This window comes from Carassius gibelio, chromosome B20 (assembly GCF_023724105.1).
Source record: "Carassius gibelio isolate Cgi1373 ecotype wild population from Czech Republic chromosome B20, carGib1.2-hapl.c, whole genome shotgun sequence".
In the NCBI taxonomy this organism is placed as follows: domain Eukaryota; kingdom Metazoa; phylum Chordata; class Actinopteri; order Cypriniformes; family Cyprinidae; genus Carassius; species Carassius gibelio.
Window position 1 is genome coordinate 15,309,402 of NC_068415.1, and position 19,631 is coordinate 15,329,032.

At 35.8% G+C, this 19,631-nt stretch overlaps 1 protein-coding gene across 5 annotated transcripts in view; it reads right to left on the reverse strand.

The window, feature by feature from the left end:
- Positions 1 to 635: 635 nt before the first annotated feature.
- The window catches only part of LOC127983949 (circadian locomoter output cycles protein kaput-like), a 51,053-nt gene continuing 32,057 nt past the window's right edge, over positions 636 to 19,631 (reverse strand). For 3 of the 5 annotated variants that reach the window (XM_052586368.1, XM_052586366.1, XM_052586367.1), the window contains exons 6-24: positions 18,519 to 18,578; positions 17,841 to 17,989; positions 16,836 to 16,927; positions 16,641 to 16,730; positions 16,348 to 16,468; positions 16,057 to 16,170; positions 14,518 to 14,636; positions 14,114 to 14,196; positions 11,295 to 11,401; positions 11,017 to 11,164; positions 10,774 to 10,849; positions 9,744 to 9,915; positions 9,550 to 9,650; positions 9,337 to 9,426; positions 8,167 to 8,325; positions 7,846 to 8,085; positions 5,592 to 5,776; positions 4,869 to 5,136; positions 636 to 4,652 (exon numbers count right to left, since the gene is read on the reverse strand). In XM_052586368.1, the coding sequence (XP_052442328.1) occupies positions 4,368 to 4,652; positions 4,869 to 5,136; positions 5,592 to 5,776; positions 7,846 to 8,085; positions 8,167 to 8,325; positions 9,337 to 9,426; positions 9,550 to 9,650; positions 9,744 to 9,915; positions 10,774 to 10,849; positions 11,017 to 11,164; positions 11,295 to 11,401; positions 14,114 to 14,196; positions 14,518 to 14,636; positions 16,057 to 16,170; positions 16,348 to 16,468; positions 16,641 to 16,730; positions 16,836 to 16,927; positions 17,841 to 17,989; positions 18,519 to 18,578 (2,659 nt within the window). In that variant the 3' untranslated portion in view covers positions 636 to 4,367. The remainder of the gene's footprint in view (positions 4,653 to 4,868; positions 5,137 to 5,591; positions 5,777 to 7,845; positions 8,086 to 8,166; positions 8,326 to 9,336; positions 9,427 to 9,549; positions 9,651 to 9,743; positions 9,916 to 10,773; positions 10,850 to 11,016; positions 11,165 to 11,294; positions 11,402 to 14,113; positions 14,197 to 14,517; positions 14,637 to 16,056; positions 16,171 to 16,347; positions 16,469 to 16,640; positions 16,731 to 16,835; positions 16,928 to 17,840; positions 17,990 to 18,518; positions 18,579 to 19,631) is intronic. The other 2 variants (XM_052586370.1, XM_052586369.1) reach the window with 1 other exon arrangement.

Sequence of the window (19,631 nt, forward strand, 5' to 3'; positions counted from 1 at the left end):
AGAAATTACTAATTATATAGTAATTATAATGTAATTACATGTTTAAGCAATTTCCCTGAGGAAATTGATCTTTATGATCCCGAAGTAGGCTTATTATATTGTATTTTAAGCGCCAAATGTAAAATGTCATAGTTTGGTTGATATTGTGTGGCAGTTACTGCAGTGTAACGTTACACCGCGGTAACAATCCCGCACCGTTCAGGCCCGTAGGACATACAAACGATGTTACTTTAATTTGACACAAAAATGTGTACTTTATTAACAAACGACATTGAAACCGATAACTAATGATAAGAGTCCTGCTCTCATCCAGGTGAAGTTGTTCATTGCTTAAGTAATGATGTAAAGTAAAGTTAATATCACTTAACTTACCGTACATTTTCAACAGGATGTTAAATACGTCGGTTTTCCAAACAAAATTAGTTCCAAAAGGAAGCCAGAGTTCGGATTTGGTGATCGTTTCCAAGGAACAAACGGTGACGTGAATCTTTACTTGAACAAATCAGTTCAGTGAATAATTAATCGACTCGACTGAAAATATCCCTTCTACCGAAGCACAAATCTAAATTATTAAACGAATTTAGATGAAAACAATCACACGGAAATGTATAGGAATAAAAACAGTCATGACAATGTTTATATATTTATATATATATATTTTATAATTTTATTTTCAAAATTGAATAAGGGGAGTAAACTGCACTGTTTGTTTAAAAAGGTTCCATTATTTCTTTGTTAAATGTAAGAATGGCCTGGCTCACAAAATGAACCCAATACAGCACACTGTTTTCTGATATTGCTTTTTTCTTCTTTTTAAATTGAGTTTATGAAAACAGAGCTATGCTCTGGTAGCCCCTGATAGAGCGTTAAAAATTGATAAAACCTAACAAATGGTGAGAGTTTAAACCTCTTTATTGGTATAATTAAATAGTTTGCTATTTATCCTCAATATTAATGTGTACTGACCAGATACATTTCATGAGCCAAACACAAGTGCTCTGCAAAGAACATCACACGTACAAAGATTAAATGATAGCAAGAGAACACTGATAGACATTCAGAACTTCTAGTGCGTACATCAGAACTACAGAACATTTAACATGGTTCACCACCTCCTTTTCCACTGGGCGCTTTTAATATTTCAAAAACAAATTCAACAGGATTTTGCCATGTTCTCCCATCTTTTCTCAAAGCTCTTTGGGTTAAAACGCCAGCTGACATGGAGTTGCATCGAGCACCACAACAATTCAGAGGTACATAGAGGGCAACCATTTTGTATCGTCCTGTGTGTGTGTGTGTAAATGCAGAAGAATGTGTTTTTGAAGAGGTCACCATCACAAGATCAAGTGAGGAAGAGAAAGGAGGGGCAAGATGGATGTGGGTTTATTATTATTCTGAACCAACCTGAGGAAGCTGTAGTATTTCTGTTACCTTAGGGCTGACATGATACAAACCAGTGCAGAAAACAGAAAAACAACCCCTTGTACTCCAAAACATCATCACGTGTCGACAACTGACATCTGATGCCGGTCCGAGAGGATGCACTATGCATCAGAAGGTCTTTTTTGACCCAGCCTGAATTTGTATAGGTGACCTATACTCTTTAAGCAAGATTGTTTAAAAAAAAAAGAAAAAAAAAGAAAGAAAAAAATGATGTATTACCTTCAAGTACCCCAAAACATAAGCAGAAGTCTGTAGCAAACATTAAAGACCTCTCTTACTCAGGCAAAAACCTAAACACTTCCTAATCCAACTGCATTGTGGGGAGAAAGTTCAACTGGTCCTCCAGTGTGTCACAGTTTGTTTAAATCCTTCACTTGAGGTTACAATATGGAGTAAGCTTAATTTTCTGTTCCCTTTTCTAGCAAAAGGTGTATAACAGCCGTTTTATACATCAACTATAGTCTATCTGCATAAATTCTCTGTTCTGACCTTGCCGTAGAAAAATAAGAACATCTAAATTTTCAATATATTCCTCTTTAAAATATTCTTGAAATGTTACTATAAAGCTAAGTGACAGTTTTACATTCAATCAATAATCTCGCCTTGCTCATTCTAGCCGTGCCGTCACAAGATTTCTGTGGTATTGAACCAACACAATGACCGTCATAGACCTTAGGACCATCTTGAAGAACAATAGGATGAGTTAGATTACATAATCATACTGCATTACTATAGATCACATGAGTTATTCTGCCGTTGAGTGGATACTGCAACATGAACTGTGATTGGACCAGCACTCCGGGTGCTTGGATTTAACAACCAAACATTCAGACTGGCACTTTTATATATAGTGAGGTCTGATATTGAAAATATTGGAATGAACTACACCTGTCTACTCGTACTAACCTGAAGAGGCAATATTGCTCATTAGTGCGCAAACGTCTGATGATTGGAATAATAATTAAAACAATTAATAACACGATCTTGTCTTACAAGACCAAAACAAAAAGTACAAAAACTGTCATCCATAAGTGCTACCCGTTGATAAAAGTGACTCTCAGCTTTTATAACTTAAAAAAAAAAAAAAAAAAATAGTGTTTAAGATTTCTTCTTAAGGATAAAAAGGGTTCCATAAATCATATAGATATATAACTAGAGGAAAACATAATTATTACTTCTGAACATTCATGATGGTTAACTACTCACAACTTTGGGGAAGCTTTAATTCTAGCAATTACTGTCTTGTCGAGCATAAATCTAAATCTCAAGATCCTGAAGACAGTTAAACTGTTTGAATGTCAAATTAATCAACTACAGTCAGGCTCATCCGAATTGTAACAAGAAACAGATTGTCAACATTAGGGTTGTTTGCTGTGCTTTGGACGACGAGCTAGAAGCTAATAGTGACTATGTCAGCATTACAGAGGTACTAGTGAACCGATACATTCCTGCTTTCCCAGAGCTGAGTGGAAGAGGGTTGCAAAGTCAAGTTGCTGTCATTGAAATGTCAACGAGCGGAGCCCCAAGAAAGGCAAGTGAAAGTGTTCCTGCATTGAAGCTGTGCAAATATGTGATAATTTACTATCTCTAGATGATAAACAGGTTTGGCGGTTTAAAATATTTCTGGTTACTCAAACCTATTTAGTTAATCATACCTAAAACACTGTATAACAGTGTAAACAACCAAGTAAACCATTGTAAAACTAGAGGAAGCTATGGCTTACCTTAAGCTAATTTACCTGTATCCTTTAGGATCATACACACTATGCGATTATATTTTTCCTCATCATAACCTTGCTGTTTTAAGCATCAGTTCCAGTTTGGCAGAGTATGTAGCTTTGATAGCGAATGTTGCGAGGCCGCTGCCAGCCGTAATGATTCTATGCTAAACAGTCGAAGCACCATTTCCTACTTTTCTTTTTTTTTTTTTGCTTAATCGCATGATATACTAAATCTGAAGCCATCTCTTTAAACTATTTACAAATGTAAAACATCTCTCTGAAATATATCTATATTTTTGCAATTACTAAGGTGCATAACATGACACGAAACATCTAAAGATTGCCTGTTCCTTTAACAGTTTTACTAAAACACGAAGGCTGTTTTTAAACCAACTGTGACACGATCTGTGGATCCAGCATTGGCAGACACACACACATACGAACACACACATGCGCAAGCACATACACACACTCACCCACATCCCACTGGAAAAAGGAAGTCTGTGAAGAGATCAGCCATTATGTGTATTAAGTTTAGCTTTTTTTCCTCTGAATATTAGAAAAAAAGAATATTCAAAGCTACAAATAACAGACTACGCTTTTTGTCTCATGCATCATATAAAATATTAGTTTCTCTTTCCTTTTGTCCATATATTTACACATTATTTTACAGGTGAACTGTACAATAAAAGCGGAATCCACGTGAAATTCGTAAAAATATTTTCTGACCCATTATTACTTGCGACAAGTAAAATGAGTAGGAAAGAGAAAGACGCCGTTTGTCCTGCGTGACTTCTTCAAGCTTCTTCTGCATAAATTAAACCTGTGAAAAAGAGGGATGACGGCACACACTGGGCATACGAGACAAAGGGGGATGCGAATATTGTGGTGGAGAATGTTCGCGGAAAACCAGACGCCGCTGTTTCCTCACCAGCCAGCGGAAAGTTTGGCTTTCATGGTCGGACCTCTCCCAGAATTCAGTGCAAGCAGCCGGTGATCAACTACCTATAGGTCAGAGAGGGCACGGGGTGAAAATCAACACCCGTTTAGCTCTTGCCCTTCACCTATAAGCAGTGGAAGGGTATCTGAGAGGGTACAGTACGAAATACTGCTATTGTTTAGCTGCAAACAGCCCCCTCAGAAGCCCCTCAGCCTGCAGGACTGCTCAGTGGAGACTGGGTTGTGTCCCTGACGTGTGGTCAGCTACTGAGGTGGCGCTTTGCTGTCAGAGCGATGAGCTGCCATTTGCTGCTGCAGCTGCTGCTGCTGTTGTTGATGTTGTTGTTGCAGCTGCTGTTGTTGTTGTTGATGCTGCTGCTGCAACTGTTGTTGCTGCTGTTGCTGCTGCTGCTGCAGTTGTTGCTGCTGCTGTTGCAGTTGCTGCTGCTGCTGTTGTTGTGTTGCGGCTGCAAAGGTGCCTTGCTGCTGCAGGGGAAAGGCTTGAAGGATCAGCTGGGCAGATTGGTTGCCGTGTAAAAGCCGAGGGGCCTGCAGGAGGAAGCGTGAAACGTTATTATATATGGCAGGGATTTAGTGATATTGAATTGCCAGGTGATACCAATTACACAATATTTAGTTTCATGTTATGGCCAATAATCAACATGATCAATATTATACAGTCATCTGAAAAAGATAAGACGCTCTATTGAATTCCATGGTTTCCGTATCAGGACATTCTAAAAAATATCTACGACAATAACAAACCTGTAGGAATTGCGTTTGCTGCTGGGCAAGCTGAGCCTGTCCCTGCTGTTGGGCTGTTCCTGTAGCTATCTGTGACTGCGTTTGCGCCTGCTGCTCCGGCGTCTGCGCAGACGGCTGCTGGGTGATGCTGATTGTTTGAGCCTGGCCCTGCTGCGGGGCAAACGCGGTCACCACCTGCCCCATGAACATGGTGGTAGGCACCATAACTGCACCACACGCCATTGGGCCGGTTACTAGCTTAGTGAGGAGCTGTGGGGCAGCAGGGAACCTGTGGAAGGCAAGATAGCAGGTTATTAGATAGCTTTGTTAAGAGTTTGTACCTTGACATGGTCAGGAGTCCACAGGCACTTTTGATTTTTTTTTTTATTGTAGCAAAATGTTTATTACTCTAGCATTTGTATAGTCTGTATTTTTTAACCTATGTGTAGGTAAAACTTTATAAATAGTATATTTATAGTCAAAATCTGTCAGTAGGTTAGTTGTGTATAGGTTTTACTAATTTGTTGTATGTCTGTTTTTGTGTAGCACTGGGGTCCTGTGAGGCATGACATTTCATTCCACTCCACTGTATGTCCACACATGTAGTGAAATGAGATTATGAGTGTATGAGATTAATGCTAATTTTTTTGAGCAAGTCTAGTATTCTAATGTGCTTATTAAACTGCGTACATGCCCTTTATGTTTCAAAGTCTGAATGTGTGTTTGTAACAGCTGCACATGTACCGTATCTGCCGGTCTTGTGCGAAGGTGGCGACCGCGGCTCCACTGGGGCTGCTGTTCTGGGCCAAGCTTGTGGAGATCTGGACAACGTTGGCCTGCGCCGGCTGAGAGATCATCATGGTATTATACAAAGATGCAGGCAGTGCTCCCTGAGGAGACTGCAATGTGTGAGAGGACCTCTGCGACTGCTAAAAACAGACAGAGATAGAAAGAACTGATGATAGACTATATTGTTTTATTTACGGTGCTGAGCAACCATTAATCATGATTAATCACATCCAAAATAAAAGTGTTTGTTTATAGAATATATGTCTGTAATGAGTATATTTATTCTGTATATATAAAAGAAACACAAATACAATATATTTTGAAAATATTTACATGTATTTACATACATTTATTTTCATATATAAATATATTTAATATATAAACATAACATTTTTCTTAAATATATCCATGCATGTATGTTTATTTATATATACTAGGGCTATCAGTTGATTAAATTTTATCTCATTAATTGCATGATGTTTTGATGAATTTATCAAATTAAATCGCAAAATATATTTGACTGTGAAAATACCCTACAAATATATATTTACAGCTATTTTTGTTAAATGAGAAAGTATCAATTACACATTTTAGTTTTGGAAAGAAATATTTAATTTGATTCAACAAAATTAAGTACACATAAAAATTTAGGCTATAACAGCCTAAGGTAAACTATGGAACATAAAAGAAGATAATTTTTTTTGTTTACAATGAATGTCATTGGTAACTAAAACAGTATTGTTACCAACAGTCTTCAAAATACCTTCTTTTATGTTCCACAAAAGAAAGTTCTGAAACGACATAAAGGTCAGTAAATTATGACAGTTTTTTTTGTGGGGGTGAACTATACCTTTAATGTTTTTTTTTATTTATTATTATTATGATTATGATACTCTAAATAAGAAACTAAATCTGCCAGCAGGTGGCGGTAAATCCCTTTATTATTTGTTCAAATGACTTCATTCAAGAAAGAAGTAAATGGCTCTCTCTCTTGAATGCCTCTTTGAATCATTGATTCACTCAATTCATTCAGAAACTGAACAACACTGTGTCGCTCTGAGATGCACAACAATATTGATATGGCTTTAAATGTAAAATGATCTCTGCAAAATTTAGCAAAAACATAATATTGTGTTTAAAATATATAACACAATATCAGTTTCTTATTTACTGAACCGTAGTATAAAATCACATTTAAACTTGTGAAACAGCACTCGTCTGATAACTACTGTTCTTGCTGCTCATGTAACATTAATATCGCTTATCATATGATATAAATATGAGACAAAAACACATGCAGGGGCATTTTTTGCTCCAATATCTTGAATTTTAGGGCATAACTTATGGAGTTGTTGCCCTGCATCATATTTGTCAACAGTCAACTGTATGAAATGTAAGATTATACAGTTCAGGGGGTGTGGCCAGTGCATTAACTGCATTAAAATATTTTAATCGCTTATTTATTTTGTTATAACCAATTGATTAATGCCTTAAACTGACAGCCCTAATATATACATAATAAATATACACAGTACACACACATAAATTATGTAGACAAAAACTTTTATTTTGAATGCAATTAATCGTTGCCCAGCACTAGTTTATACATTTATTATACATAATATACACACACATAATATAATAATATGGTATTTATATACTTTCACATTTAATAGAAGGATGTTTGATCTTTTTTGTATATGAACGTACCACAGATTTTATTTACAGACCAGTTTTTGGATTTATAAGGCTGAATATGCAGCAAAAAAATTCACATTTTCACTCCTCTAAACAGTAATGTAGAAGTGTTATTTTGGTATTATTTATATACTTTTATAGTTTTTGTTAATACTTCACTTTTGATTTAGTTTTTTTATTAGTTTGATTAGATTTCATGATTTTTAAACTTTTACTTTTAGCTATTTTTTTTACTTATTAAGTATTATAGTAACATCTCAGTTAGTTGTTTTTTTGTTATTTTTTATAAAAAAAAAAATGTTTTAGTTAATGACAGAAATCTTTTAATGCAGCACTAGTCAAATTTCCGTTCATTAAGTTCTATGAGGGACTAAACTTACATATTTTATTTAAATAAACTGAATGTAATTGAATAGAAACTCATTCAGTTCTATAAATAAATGTGAATTCCTCGTAGACTTTATTGCTATGTCTGCTGCTGTGTTTCAGATGTGTTTTAGCTCCGTCTCACCTGAGTTAGCGTGGAGCTCTGATCTCTGAGAAGGTTCTGTTGTTGTGGCGGTGCCTGCTGAGGATGCTGTGTGACAGTGTGTTGTGTCACTGTGTGTGTGGATTGCAGGCCGCTTTGCAGGCTCCCTGCCGGCACCACCGCCCCCTGCATGGACAGAGCGCCCCCTGGCTGCACGGATGATCCCTGGGTCAGCTGCACTGAGCCGAGGTTGAGCCCACCACCTCCGGGCTGCAAGAACATCTACATAGACAAACGTAAAGTGTGTCAATTTGAGGGAGGGAGTGCATCTTTAATCAAAAGCTTTAATCGGGGCGCTCTCACCTGTAAGCCCTGGCCTTGCACCCTCTGCAGCTCCTCCTGGATTTGCCGCAGTTCCTCTTGTTGTCTCTGGATGTTGGCCTCAATCATGCGTGTGCGCTGTTCCAGTTGATCCTTAAGATGTTGCATCGCATCCATCTGCGCAGAAAACTGCAGCACCGGCTACAAAACAAAGAACAGCAGCAGGTAAAATACTTTCAGTAGGCCTCAGGGTTAAAGTTACCAGAACAATACAGGTCTTCAGATGCAAAATGCTCTTCAAGGTCACAAAATGCTTTGCAGCAGCATTATATATAAATATATTTTAAAATGTTCTGATAATAGATAGGCAAGATGTTAACTGGATGCAGACTGTAGAATGTCTAATATTCAGATGCTTAAATATATTTTAATAAACCAAAAATAAGATTTTAATGTGTTTAATGATCATATTATCAATAAATAAAACGGTTAACACTGCAAAGAAGTGTGAAAATCTGAGCCTGTTACAGAAATGATATCTATTAAAGGGATAGTTCACCCAAAAATGAAAATTCTGTCATTAATTACTCGCCCTGGGAACGATATGGGGGTGAGTAATTAATGACAGAATTTTCATTTATCTTTAAAAATTTAATATTTGTATCCCTTTTTAAAAATCGTTAAAATGTTACTGTTCTAATGTAAAAAAAAAAGCCAATAAATGCATTCTGGAACAAAATAATTTGCATCCCAAAGTTATTTGTATAACTTATTCAGTTTGGGATTGTTTTTTTTTTTTATATAGAAACCAAGGATTAATTTATTTTGATCACAAAATATTAGTAGAATTTAAATAACTGTTTCTATTTTAATATGATTTGCCAAAGTAGCCATTACTCCAGTCTTTAGTGTCACTTTCAGAAATAATTTTTATATGCTGATTTGGTGCTAAAGAAACATTTATTTTATTATAAGAACTGTAGAAAGAAAGAAAGAATACTATGGAACAGACTGTGTAGTCGAACAGACTGAGTAACGGTTTCATTCATTGAAAAGACAACCGTTTAGCCAGTCCCTCTCTCTGCATCAATGGCACACCAAAGCATGGCGTAGATCCCATTGATTTTACATATCAAAGGTTAATTAGGTACCAGGACAAGTCACTTGGCAAGAGTGAGAGAAGTGAATGCAGTACTAGGGATGTTGAATTACCTGCACACTGGGCTGAAGTGGCTGAGGCTGCTGAGGCTGAGACACAAGAGATGCTGCCATCGTCTGTCCTGTGTTCTGAGAACTCATCGACTGAAGAGGGACGACACACACGGTCAATACTCATTTCATGTTACAGTTTTCTCCTCTTGTCCTAAATTGTTTGTTTCCATGTTAAAATGGGTTTTGTGTGTGAACACTAGATTTCATACCAACCTGACTGCTAATGGAGGACCTCCGCTGTGACGTCATCTCAATGGCTGACACTGATTGGCGGGGGGGTGTGCTATGGTCTGTCTGTAGCTTTGTCTGTGTGGCTACAGACACACAAACATACAGTATATGGGTCAGTCAGTATATGGGTCTGTGTAAACATCTCAATATGCTATGGCTGTGTTTTTGAGAACCACCTTCTGTCTTTGGTATGTAATACATACACGTGGGGTCCGAGACAGCAGTGTGTGAGGAGGATTTGCGGGAGCTCCGTGAGGAGGCGGAGGGTGTGCGGCTGTGATCGAATCGCTCTAGCGCCTCCTTCAGGCTGGAGGTGTTCAGCTGGGACTCAGAGCCGGAGTCCTGAGACTGAGCGGAGTGAAACAGAGAGGGATTAATGCTTTGTTCTGGGTTCAGCACAGGTTAAAATTTATCAACAGCATCTGTGGAACATCAGGGTTTGTTGCCACAGAAAATATATATATATTTTTTTAATTTTATTTGGGTGGTAAGTATATACACTGCTGGGTTTAGCGCTTCCAAGTGAAGTGTGTCAGTGAATGAAGATTTGTATTTTGCTACAGAACAAAATCTAGAGCATAACCTAGATTTACGCTTTCAGTTTGAATGGAAATCTTATACAGTATTACAGTTGATCTGAGAAGGTGATTGCGTTAACCGCTGTCAACCGTGTTAGTTCACAAATGAGTGGTCTGAAATTATTTACAAAGTACATTTTTAATTTTGGTTGTGCATATGCACCTGCGCACCACTTATATGTATCCTTGGATATTTTACATATTTACCCAAAATGTACTTAATTATGAATCACATAAAAGTATATAAATCAACTAAATATTGAAAATATGAAATAAATATATAATATACATAAATATATCAAGATAAAAAACAAATATACATTTATATATATGATATTTTACATATTTGTCTGTTATATTTGTAGGATGGGAATTCAGAATTGAATAAATATAATCTTAACAAATATATGTTTTAAATCTATAGAAATAAATATTACACTTATTACACATAAAAATAAATGATAAAAATAAGCTTAATACAAAAATACTATTAGTAGTGTAATATTAAATAAAATGTATAAAGATATATATATATATATATTTTTTTTTTTTTTGTGTGTAAATGTATACTTGCCTGTTTTAATAAAGGCTAAATGGGGATTCAGAAGTGATTTCAGTAATGTCTCACCTTGTCTGCTGAGATCTCAGGAGGTGATTCCTCAATGCCCAGTTCCCTGCGCTGTTCAGCCCTCACTTCAGCATAGCTGCGACAAAAGAAATACATCATTCAGAAAAAAATAAAATAAATAAACCTAAGAAATTCTCTCTAAACAGGAGCGCACCACATCCTGCTTTATGCTTTATTATTCTGTGCCTGCTAAGATTCAGTGTCAAACCACTGGCAGAAGATGTCACGCTCTGAAACTCTCACCTGACCACAGTGTGTGTGCAGACGATGAACTCCGGCCGTGAGTTCCACTGGTGGTAAGTGATATAGTAGTGAGTCTGAAGCCAGATCCACTGTTGACCTTTAGTCAGGAAACGGTAATAGCACGACTTCCCCTTACCATACTGCATCACTGCAGAGAGAGAGAGAGAGAGAGATCTTATTATTACAAAGTCAAAACTCAAAACAGTGCCACTCATTCATACATTTCAAACCGTTGTCCATTTTAACCAGGAGTACACACAAACATTAGATGAACTCACAGTGTTCATGGCACTTGGCCAGGGTCTCCAGGTCATCCACATGATAGTAGTCATACCCTGAAGTCCCCAGAACCTCGAAGGGTAGGTAGCCTATGATGGGGGGCGCCCTGCAAAATACAACAAATCATAAAAGGCATATTTCTATAATCTAACAATTTGTTACAAATTTCAACAATACAAAAAACTACTGCTAAATTATTTGAATGTGTCAAGTGTGCCCATTATCCAGTATAATACTTCTATGGCTAATATTGTTATTTGTTTATTTATTTTCCAGGTTAATCATTGGTGCAAAGTCTAACAATTGTGCTAAAGCAAAACAAAATACATTTAATAAAAATACAAAATACAGTCACAAACATTTAATGTTTTAAAAAAAAGTATTTTCAAAGTCAAAACTCAGACTTCAAAGAAGCCGTTTAAATCTTCACATGGAGATTTCCCCACCTACTTAATAAAGTTATTAATGTTAATGCATTTTTGTTGCTAATTGCTTTGTTGCATACTTAATGACTAGAAATAATGTTATTATTGAAGAAAATTAACTGAATTCAAATCTTCACTGAAAAAAATATTTTTAAGGTAATTAGTTGCAATCAATTTATGTTAGCTACAGTACATTTAAATAAACACATTTAGTTGACTATAACTTTCAACATGTTGTAATGCATCTAAAATAAGTTGTTTGCAACCACTTACCTTAAAAAAATATCATTTTTTTTCAGTGTTCTACATTTTTGAATTCACACCATCTATTTTAAACAATTGAGCATTTTAAAATGACTTAAAATTTTGATTTAAAATTTTAAAAAGCATTTTTTGCCAAGACAAGTCTTGGAAACCGATTTTCAGGCATTCCTTGAGTCACATGAAAATGTTTTGGGATAAAAACAGCATAAAAAGATCTGAAGTGCCACTAGCGTCTGCTAAGCACCTGATAATGTGGAAAATCTTATTCAAATGCTTTAACATCTGTGCCGATTCAACCGAATCCGTGATTTGAACTAAATATAGAGCATCATCAGTGCCAGCAGCTATTCTCCTAAAACAACTCATCTCAAATCTGTAAAAACCTTTACAAGCATAATGGCATTAGGATTTCATAGAGAAAATGAGGGTTATGTTATTCCAAATGTATAAGCCTTCGACCCTGTGGGCTGAACGTGAGCTATTGATTACTCTGAGACATGCTAATGCTAACAAAGTGCAAGCATGAACAACAAACGGCTTCAGAAACTGAGAAGTCTCAGGGGGACCGTATTGTGACTGTCACAGGCCCACACAGCTTGAAGTGCAAGACTTCTCAAAACCAGGTACTGTAAAGAAGTGACATTAAGAAAGTGGTTCTCAGTCATTTTTCATCTCCATGGCTCTCCATTCTCCACAACAATATTCTAGTGCCCCATGAATTTTCTATTTATTTGTGATTACTGGATAAGGGTTTGTGGTAACACTTTAATATAGGGTCTTATCCTCACTATTATCTAGTTGCTTATTAGCATCCCTATTATTAACATATTGTCTGTTTATTAGTACTTATAAAGCACATATTCTGCACGACCATATTATACATCCCTAATCCTATCTGATACCTAACTTAACAACTACCTTACTAACTATTAATAAGTGGCAAATTATGAGTTTATTGAGGCAGAAGTTGTAGTTAAAGTTTTACTGAAACTGGACCTTATAATAAAGTGTGACTGGATTTGTTTTTATAAACATTTTATACTTTTAATTTGTTCCCCTTAAAATATTTCACAGCTTGGCATAAACAAAAAAATTTTCAAAGAGTTTCATGAATTTTTTAACCTGATATCCTCAGATCTATAAATCACTTATTCCAGGTCTAGAAATGAACCCTCACACATAAAAAAATAACGGTGTTTTTAGTTGTTTTGTATTCTTTTACATCATTTTAAGTCATTTTTAGGGCAAAAAGCTGATAAAGTAGCATCTTTCACATATTTCCAGTTAAAACTGTCTTGCTGAATGGACTGACAGGCATTTATGGTAAACTAAAACATTTTAATGTTATTTCTGTTGATACTGTACATGCACTGTATGTCATGTATTAAATAATATGAATCATCTTTATTAATCATATTTGTAATTAAACAAATGCAATGAAATGCTGCAATTTAGTTGAAACACTTAACATATTCACTTGTAATGTAATATCAAGTAACATTATAGTTAAAATCATATCAACATAAGTGTGAATCGCAAAAGATTATTAAATCATGATGATTTGTGATATATTTGAAAGCTTTTAATTTGACAATATTACAAAGTACACACTTTATGTGCACTTAAGCAGTCTTTAATTTCACTAATATTCTGCAAGTACACTTAAAAAAAAGTTCATCATTTTAAGAACACAATTCAATACACAATTGTTTTTATCAAGGACTGATTTGTTCCTTTCTCTTTCTTTTCCTTCCTTAGATCTATTTTTTTTCCATTATTTTCTACTTCTGCTGCTTGTTTTAGTCTTCCGTTTTATCTTTCCTGCTTTCCATGTTTCTTTCTGTCTTAGTAGTACATACTGACATAGTGATGTATCAGTAGATATACAGCCATGAAATCAGAGATCCTCTCCTTGAAATCCAATCCCATGAGCTCACGTGAGACACATTCTATCCAAAGTAAAATCTTTAGTGACCTTTAGTGATCCGATCTCCTGAGACAGATAATATCCGGGCCTAAGTCAAACTAACCAGCAGAGGTACTCTTTCGTTTTCTTGGAGAGGGAAGGTGATGTGTGTGCTTGACGATGAGCTCACGAAAACAATCGTGAGAACAGATGAAGTTTGTACCTGTGGTCCAAGAAGAGGAATTTCCACTCTAAACTGTGTCTGGAGGTGAATTCCTCATTGGGCTCCTCCACAGTACACATTTCCTGCGGAACAGAGGTTATAAACAAGAGCGTTCGTCCTTATAAGAACATCTAGCAGACAAAAAGCAGAACAGAAACCAAGTGACCTACTTCTCACACTGAGTGTTTTGCATGCTGGTCATTTATCAGTGTCTTCAAAAACAAAGCCAATTCTTGTACAAACATGTACAGTGTCTATCAACACGCCCACACACATACATTCACCCCGTGTCATGATGAATATGTACACAACAGATCTCACTGGGGTTGTCACTGTCTGTCAGGCAAATATTAGAAATCACAGGACCAATGAGAAGGTGCCAAGTCGGCTTTGGCTCAACCTACCTTGATAAACTGAGGCTTGGCTAACCTCACAGTGGCTATGAAACACACTCGGTCTTCGAACATGGGCCTCAGCGATCGCTGGATCACTCCCTCAAAGCCGTTACGTGTCGAGTTAGGCACTACAGAGAAAAAGACCAGCAAATCTTCATGAATGGAAGTGTTTTGAGAGAAATCAATAAGCTTATTTTCTTTAGCATACCACTAGGGGGCAGCACCTGCGAGGACACGTCCAATACTAAATATTAATCCAGGTACAATAAACTCTTCTTGTATGGAAAACAGTAAATTTATGCAGTGTTCATTTTCAACACTTAGCTTGTCTTTTGACAAAAATTTTAGATGTTGATTTTTTTTTTCACATTTAGCCTTGTTTAATGTCTTACTGATTGATTCATTCATTTAGGTCCATTTTACACTCACTAATATTAATAAAAATAATAATAGAAAATTAAATATGAAAATAGTTATTTTTATTATTACTAAGAAGAATTACTTTAAAGCCATATCTGTAACAAGTTAAATTACCATAAAAAAATAGGGTCTGTTATTTGTCTTTTTTTTTACCTTTAAACTGGTCAAAAGTCAATATAAACACACACAAATATATATAGATATATACTTATATATACATACACACACACACACACACACATATATATATATATATATATATATATATATATATATATATATATATTGTTTCTAAAAGAAACAAAAGTGCAAAATATATTACTGATCAAATCAGCGAATTAGAAGGATCATAAATAATCTACATAAATAATGTAAAAAAAAAAATGAAAATGAATCAAACTATGACAAACTGAACTTTTCCACCATTAAACAATTATTAGTTAACTTTTCAAGCATACAAATGATGTTTATTAACCTGAACTCCTGAAATAGAATATAATGAGTATCCTTATGCATTATCTATTTTAATCAAAATGTTTTAATTATCATCACGGAGACTTTTTCATCTAATCTAATCTGATTGATTGATGATAAATTCACTGACAGCATTAAAACATTTCTGTATTTATTGTATATAATATTCTATATTATTTAAAGGTTTAAATACTCCCTCATCAACTACTGTATAATTAAGTCTATTTGTAGGTCGATTGGCCTGATAACCACAGAGACCCTCTGAAAAAACTAAAAAAAAAAAAAAAAAAAAAAAAAAATCCAAAAATCATTCCAACCAACACTGGCTCCCACAATGGTGTGAGTTTGAGGTGGGACTATCTATATGTGCAAACTAAGGCATTCATTATTTTTACAGTTATATTTACTGATGGCTGTCAAATTACACACTTCACCTTAAGCCACAAACGGTCAACTTTCCATCTCAAAATCTGGGTCAGAAGCCTGTTTCTTTGGCACACTGGCTTTTCGCAACACTTCCTATTCAAATAATGATCCTTGCTCCATCTACCCTCATAAGAAGCACAAGCAATCAAGCACTTGGCTGGGTAATTCAATAAACGGATCCATATGAAAGACTCGGCTGATGCTGCAGGCACTCGCTCTGGCACTCACCAGTGTTGAGGGACTTAAAGTTTCCGATGAACTTGACATACTCATAAACGGGCGGCTCTTTCGGGTCGATCGTGCCCCGGAGCATGTGGCAGCAGAACTCTAACTGGTTCTTTGCTGCGGGGAAGCAAACAAAACAAAACCAAAACAAGAAAACAGCATTAATGAGCTCTTGTCTAGTGATCTGTGCTCAAAGAAATGAGACAATAACAAAGAGAGACAGACTAGAAGAATTGTTTGGTCATGATGAGATGATAAACATGTAAAAACAGCATGTTTGAGAGGGGTCCTTACTTTTCAGGTAGTCTGGGGTGAGGGTCTCTCCCTCCAGTATGTGTGTGGATAGAGCTTTATACACCTCTGAGTGCTCACCCAGTGGAAGGAAATTCAACAGATTCTGATCCACAAGATCAGACTGAAAACACAACACCAGACACTATCAGTATCTCTCATATTAAAGCAGTAAAACTGTACATCTCAGGGATAAACACATTTTAAAATATATCTAGAACAGAAAGTGTTGTTTTAAATTGGTATAATATTTGACTTGAATTTTACTGTAATAAATGCAGTGTGTTTATACTCACAGGTAGATGTTCTAATAAAGACGTGACACTTTCTGAGACGTAGATTATGTTTCCGTCTGTCATGATGGCCAAAAAGAAGCCATCTAGAGCCTAAATTCAAAACAATATCAATAATTCTGCACTTTTAGTGTTTCCTGAATAAATACACATAAGTAGAGTGTTTAGGCGAATGTGTGTGTATGAGTAAGTCCTCACCTCCAGCATCAGCTGTGTGAACTCCTCATTGCTGAGGAAAGGAGGCTTCCAGTCCTGACGGATTTCACTCGACTCGGACTGTGCAGCAATTTCTGATGGAAAGACGATACAAATACTGGACAAAGAACTAAAACAAAGCTTTATTTCACCAGGTTAATATACTAAATACCTGATTAATTATAAATGTTCACTTTAAATAAAATTGATTTATTACAATTATGCAACTTGTAATATCAGCCCTCTTAAACAGGGTTTTTATATTTTTGAATATTTCAGTTGTTTCTGTTTTGAATTGGTTTTGCATTCCAGGTTTAATTTTTAGCTAATATAATATTATCACTTTTGCCTTTTTAATATATTTGATTCAATTTATACTATTTTATTTGCTATTAAATTCAGTTTTCTAAAAGTTTCTGGCACTGTACCAAACTTTTCAATCTCTGTCCGGCACACACACCACATTTAAAAAAGCCATGATCCTCAAAAATGATGCCAAATGATATCTGTCCAAATTTACCTTTTTTTTATTATTTTTTTTATTATTATTATTATTATTATTATTATTATTATTATTATTATCTTTTTTAAGGACTGTTGTACTAATAATTGAATGAGCTACCACTTTTTGTCTACTATAGTCTTATTGATTTCAGAAATATCCACTCTTATCTAAAAAAAATAAATAAAAAAATCTAATTGGCAGAGGTTTCACATGCCATTTTATATGTCATGAGACAGCTCCTTCCTGTCTGAGTGGGTGGTTCTTGGCTAGAATTCATTAGTAGTAAACAGTATGGCTTGTGAAATCACAGAAACCATAACTGACTGTAAAATATGAAAATAAAATACTAATTTTCTGTAGTATTTAAAATTTCGTTAACTACATCTTTGCTTTTTTTCCCTTAATATTTTCCTTTTAGGCAATGAAAATACTGAATCTGCTTTTATTTTCGGAAACCAAATTACAAATTTGGTTACAATTATTAGGTATGGCAATGCAGTAACCTTTGTGCTTGCGCAGGAAGTCGATGCTCTTCTGTAGGATGGTAGACTTGTCCATCTTGCGGGTGTTGCCCGGCAGCATGGTGCCCAGTTCCTTGATGAGCACATTGAACTGGTCTCGCCTCTTCTTCTCCGACTTGTTCCTAGAAACTCTGTAGGTGGAAAAACAAGAGGTGGAAAATTCAAGTGGAAATCAAGTGCTGACTTCCAGATAATAGAGTAATAAGATAATTTAACAGCGATTTCAGAAGTTTTCGAAGTCACAATTAAGCACCAAGACACACGTCATGTAACTATCTTTTAATTATCTTAAATTTTACAATTTACTCCTCAAAATGATAAAGGGATGCTATCTTATCTGAGAAAAATGCTGAGAGAAACCATTTCACGGTTCTGTGACTGTATACAGAAAATGAGGGTTAAGCTGTGCACTCCGGTTTAAACAGTCATAACTAGGTCACACTTAAGTTTCTATTCCTGCTGCAAAACCACTTTGGTTATACTACCATGAAAAAGGACTTGTCTATACAATCCTCTGGTGTAATAAATCATGTTTAAACCACTCTTGCATGAGATATGGAATAAAGGGTTGGCTCATAACAGGAGTTCGACTCAAGGTAAAAGAAAGGAAATTCCCGTTGAGGAATCATAATGATGATCACGTTTTGCTTGTGTAATGACCTTTTTGCTTTGTCCTTCTCATCTTCTTCCATCAACCCATCAAAGATACTGCTGTCATCCCTGAAAAGACAGTCAAAGTAAAAAAAAGAGGTTAGACCAGTTTGACCAATGCGAGCTCTGCTCATCTGTGTGGGTTGCCAATTAAGGACAGTTTCAGTCCTCATGTGTTCCAGTGTTTGTAATCACAAAAGTGACTTTATATGATGATTCCATGATTCTATGACTTAATATATGAACAGATTTTATCTAGGCTTTCATTCACATATATACCTTTAGAAGCTGTTGGAATGAACTTTCAGTCGAGAGACAAAAATCTGTTAGGTTTCATTGCGTTTCGAAGATTAACAAAAGTCTTGTGTGTGGAATGACAAGAGCGTGGGTAACTGATAACACGATTAACCTTCTTTATAGCTGCTAAGATCCGACTCAAAAGAACAATGAATTCCTGAATCAAATATTGTTGACACATAAACCTTTCTGATCCTTTCTGCTCCCATTCATTGTAATTGCATGGAAAAGGGCAACTCAAACAATCTCCAACATTTTTCCAGTTTCACAGGAAAAAATGAATACAATGACACAGGTTTGGAACCACATGAGGGTGAGTAAATGAGGAAATATAAAAATGCATTAATTCATTGATTAAGCCGACAGTAGGTCAGCGGCAGTGGTGGATATAAAGGCCTGTAGGGGCGCTGTTTGTGCCAGTATATATTTAGATTCCCAGTGTTCTCTGACTCAGCTGCTTTAAAAGCACAAGACAGAAAACGAGACCAGCTGGTCATGGCAAGGGAACTGAAGTCAGTTAGTAACGGTCGTGACTGGGGTTGGATTTCATGACTGATGTCATAGCAGCATCTCTGCTCCAAAGTAGTATGGGTTTAAAATGACAAGGGGTTGAGTAAATGGCAGCTTTAATTTCTGGATGAGCTCTTTAAGGTCATCTCAACACGACACAACAATTTAAGTCTTTTTTAGCCCTGAGATAATTGGTCTTTTGCACAGGGTGTACAAAATGTGCATCTGTCCCTGGAACTGCAGAGATCACAATGACCTTTTATTTGGTGCATGCGAGTAGACTGATGCATGCACACGATCGAATGAGTGTTTTTA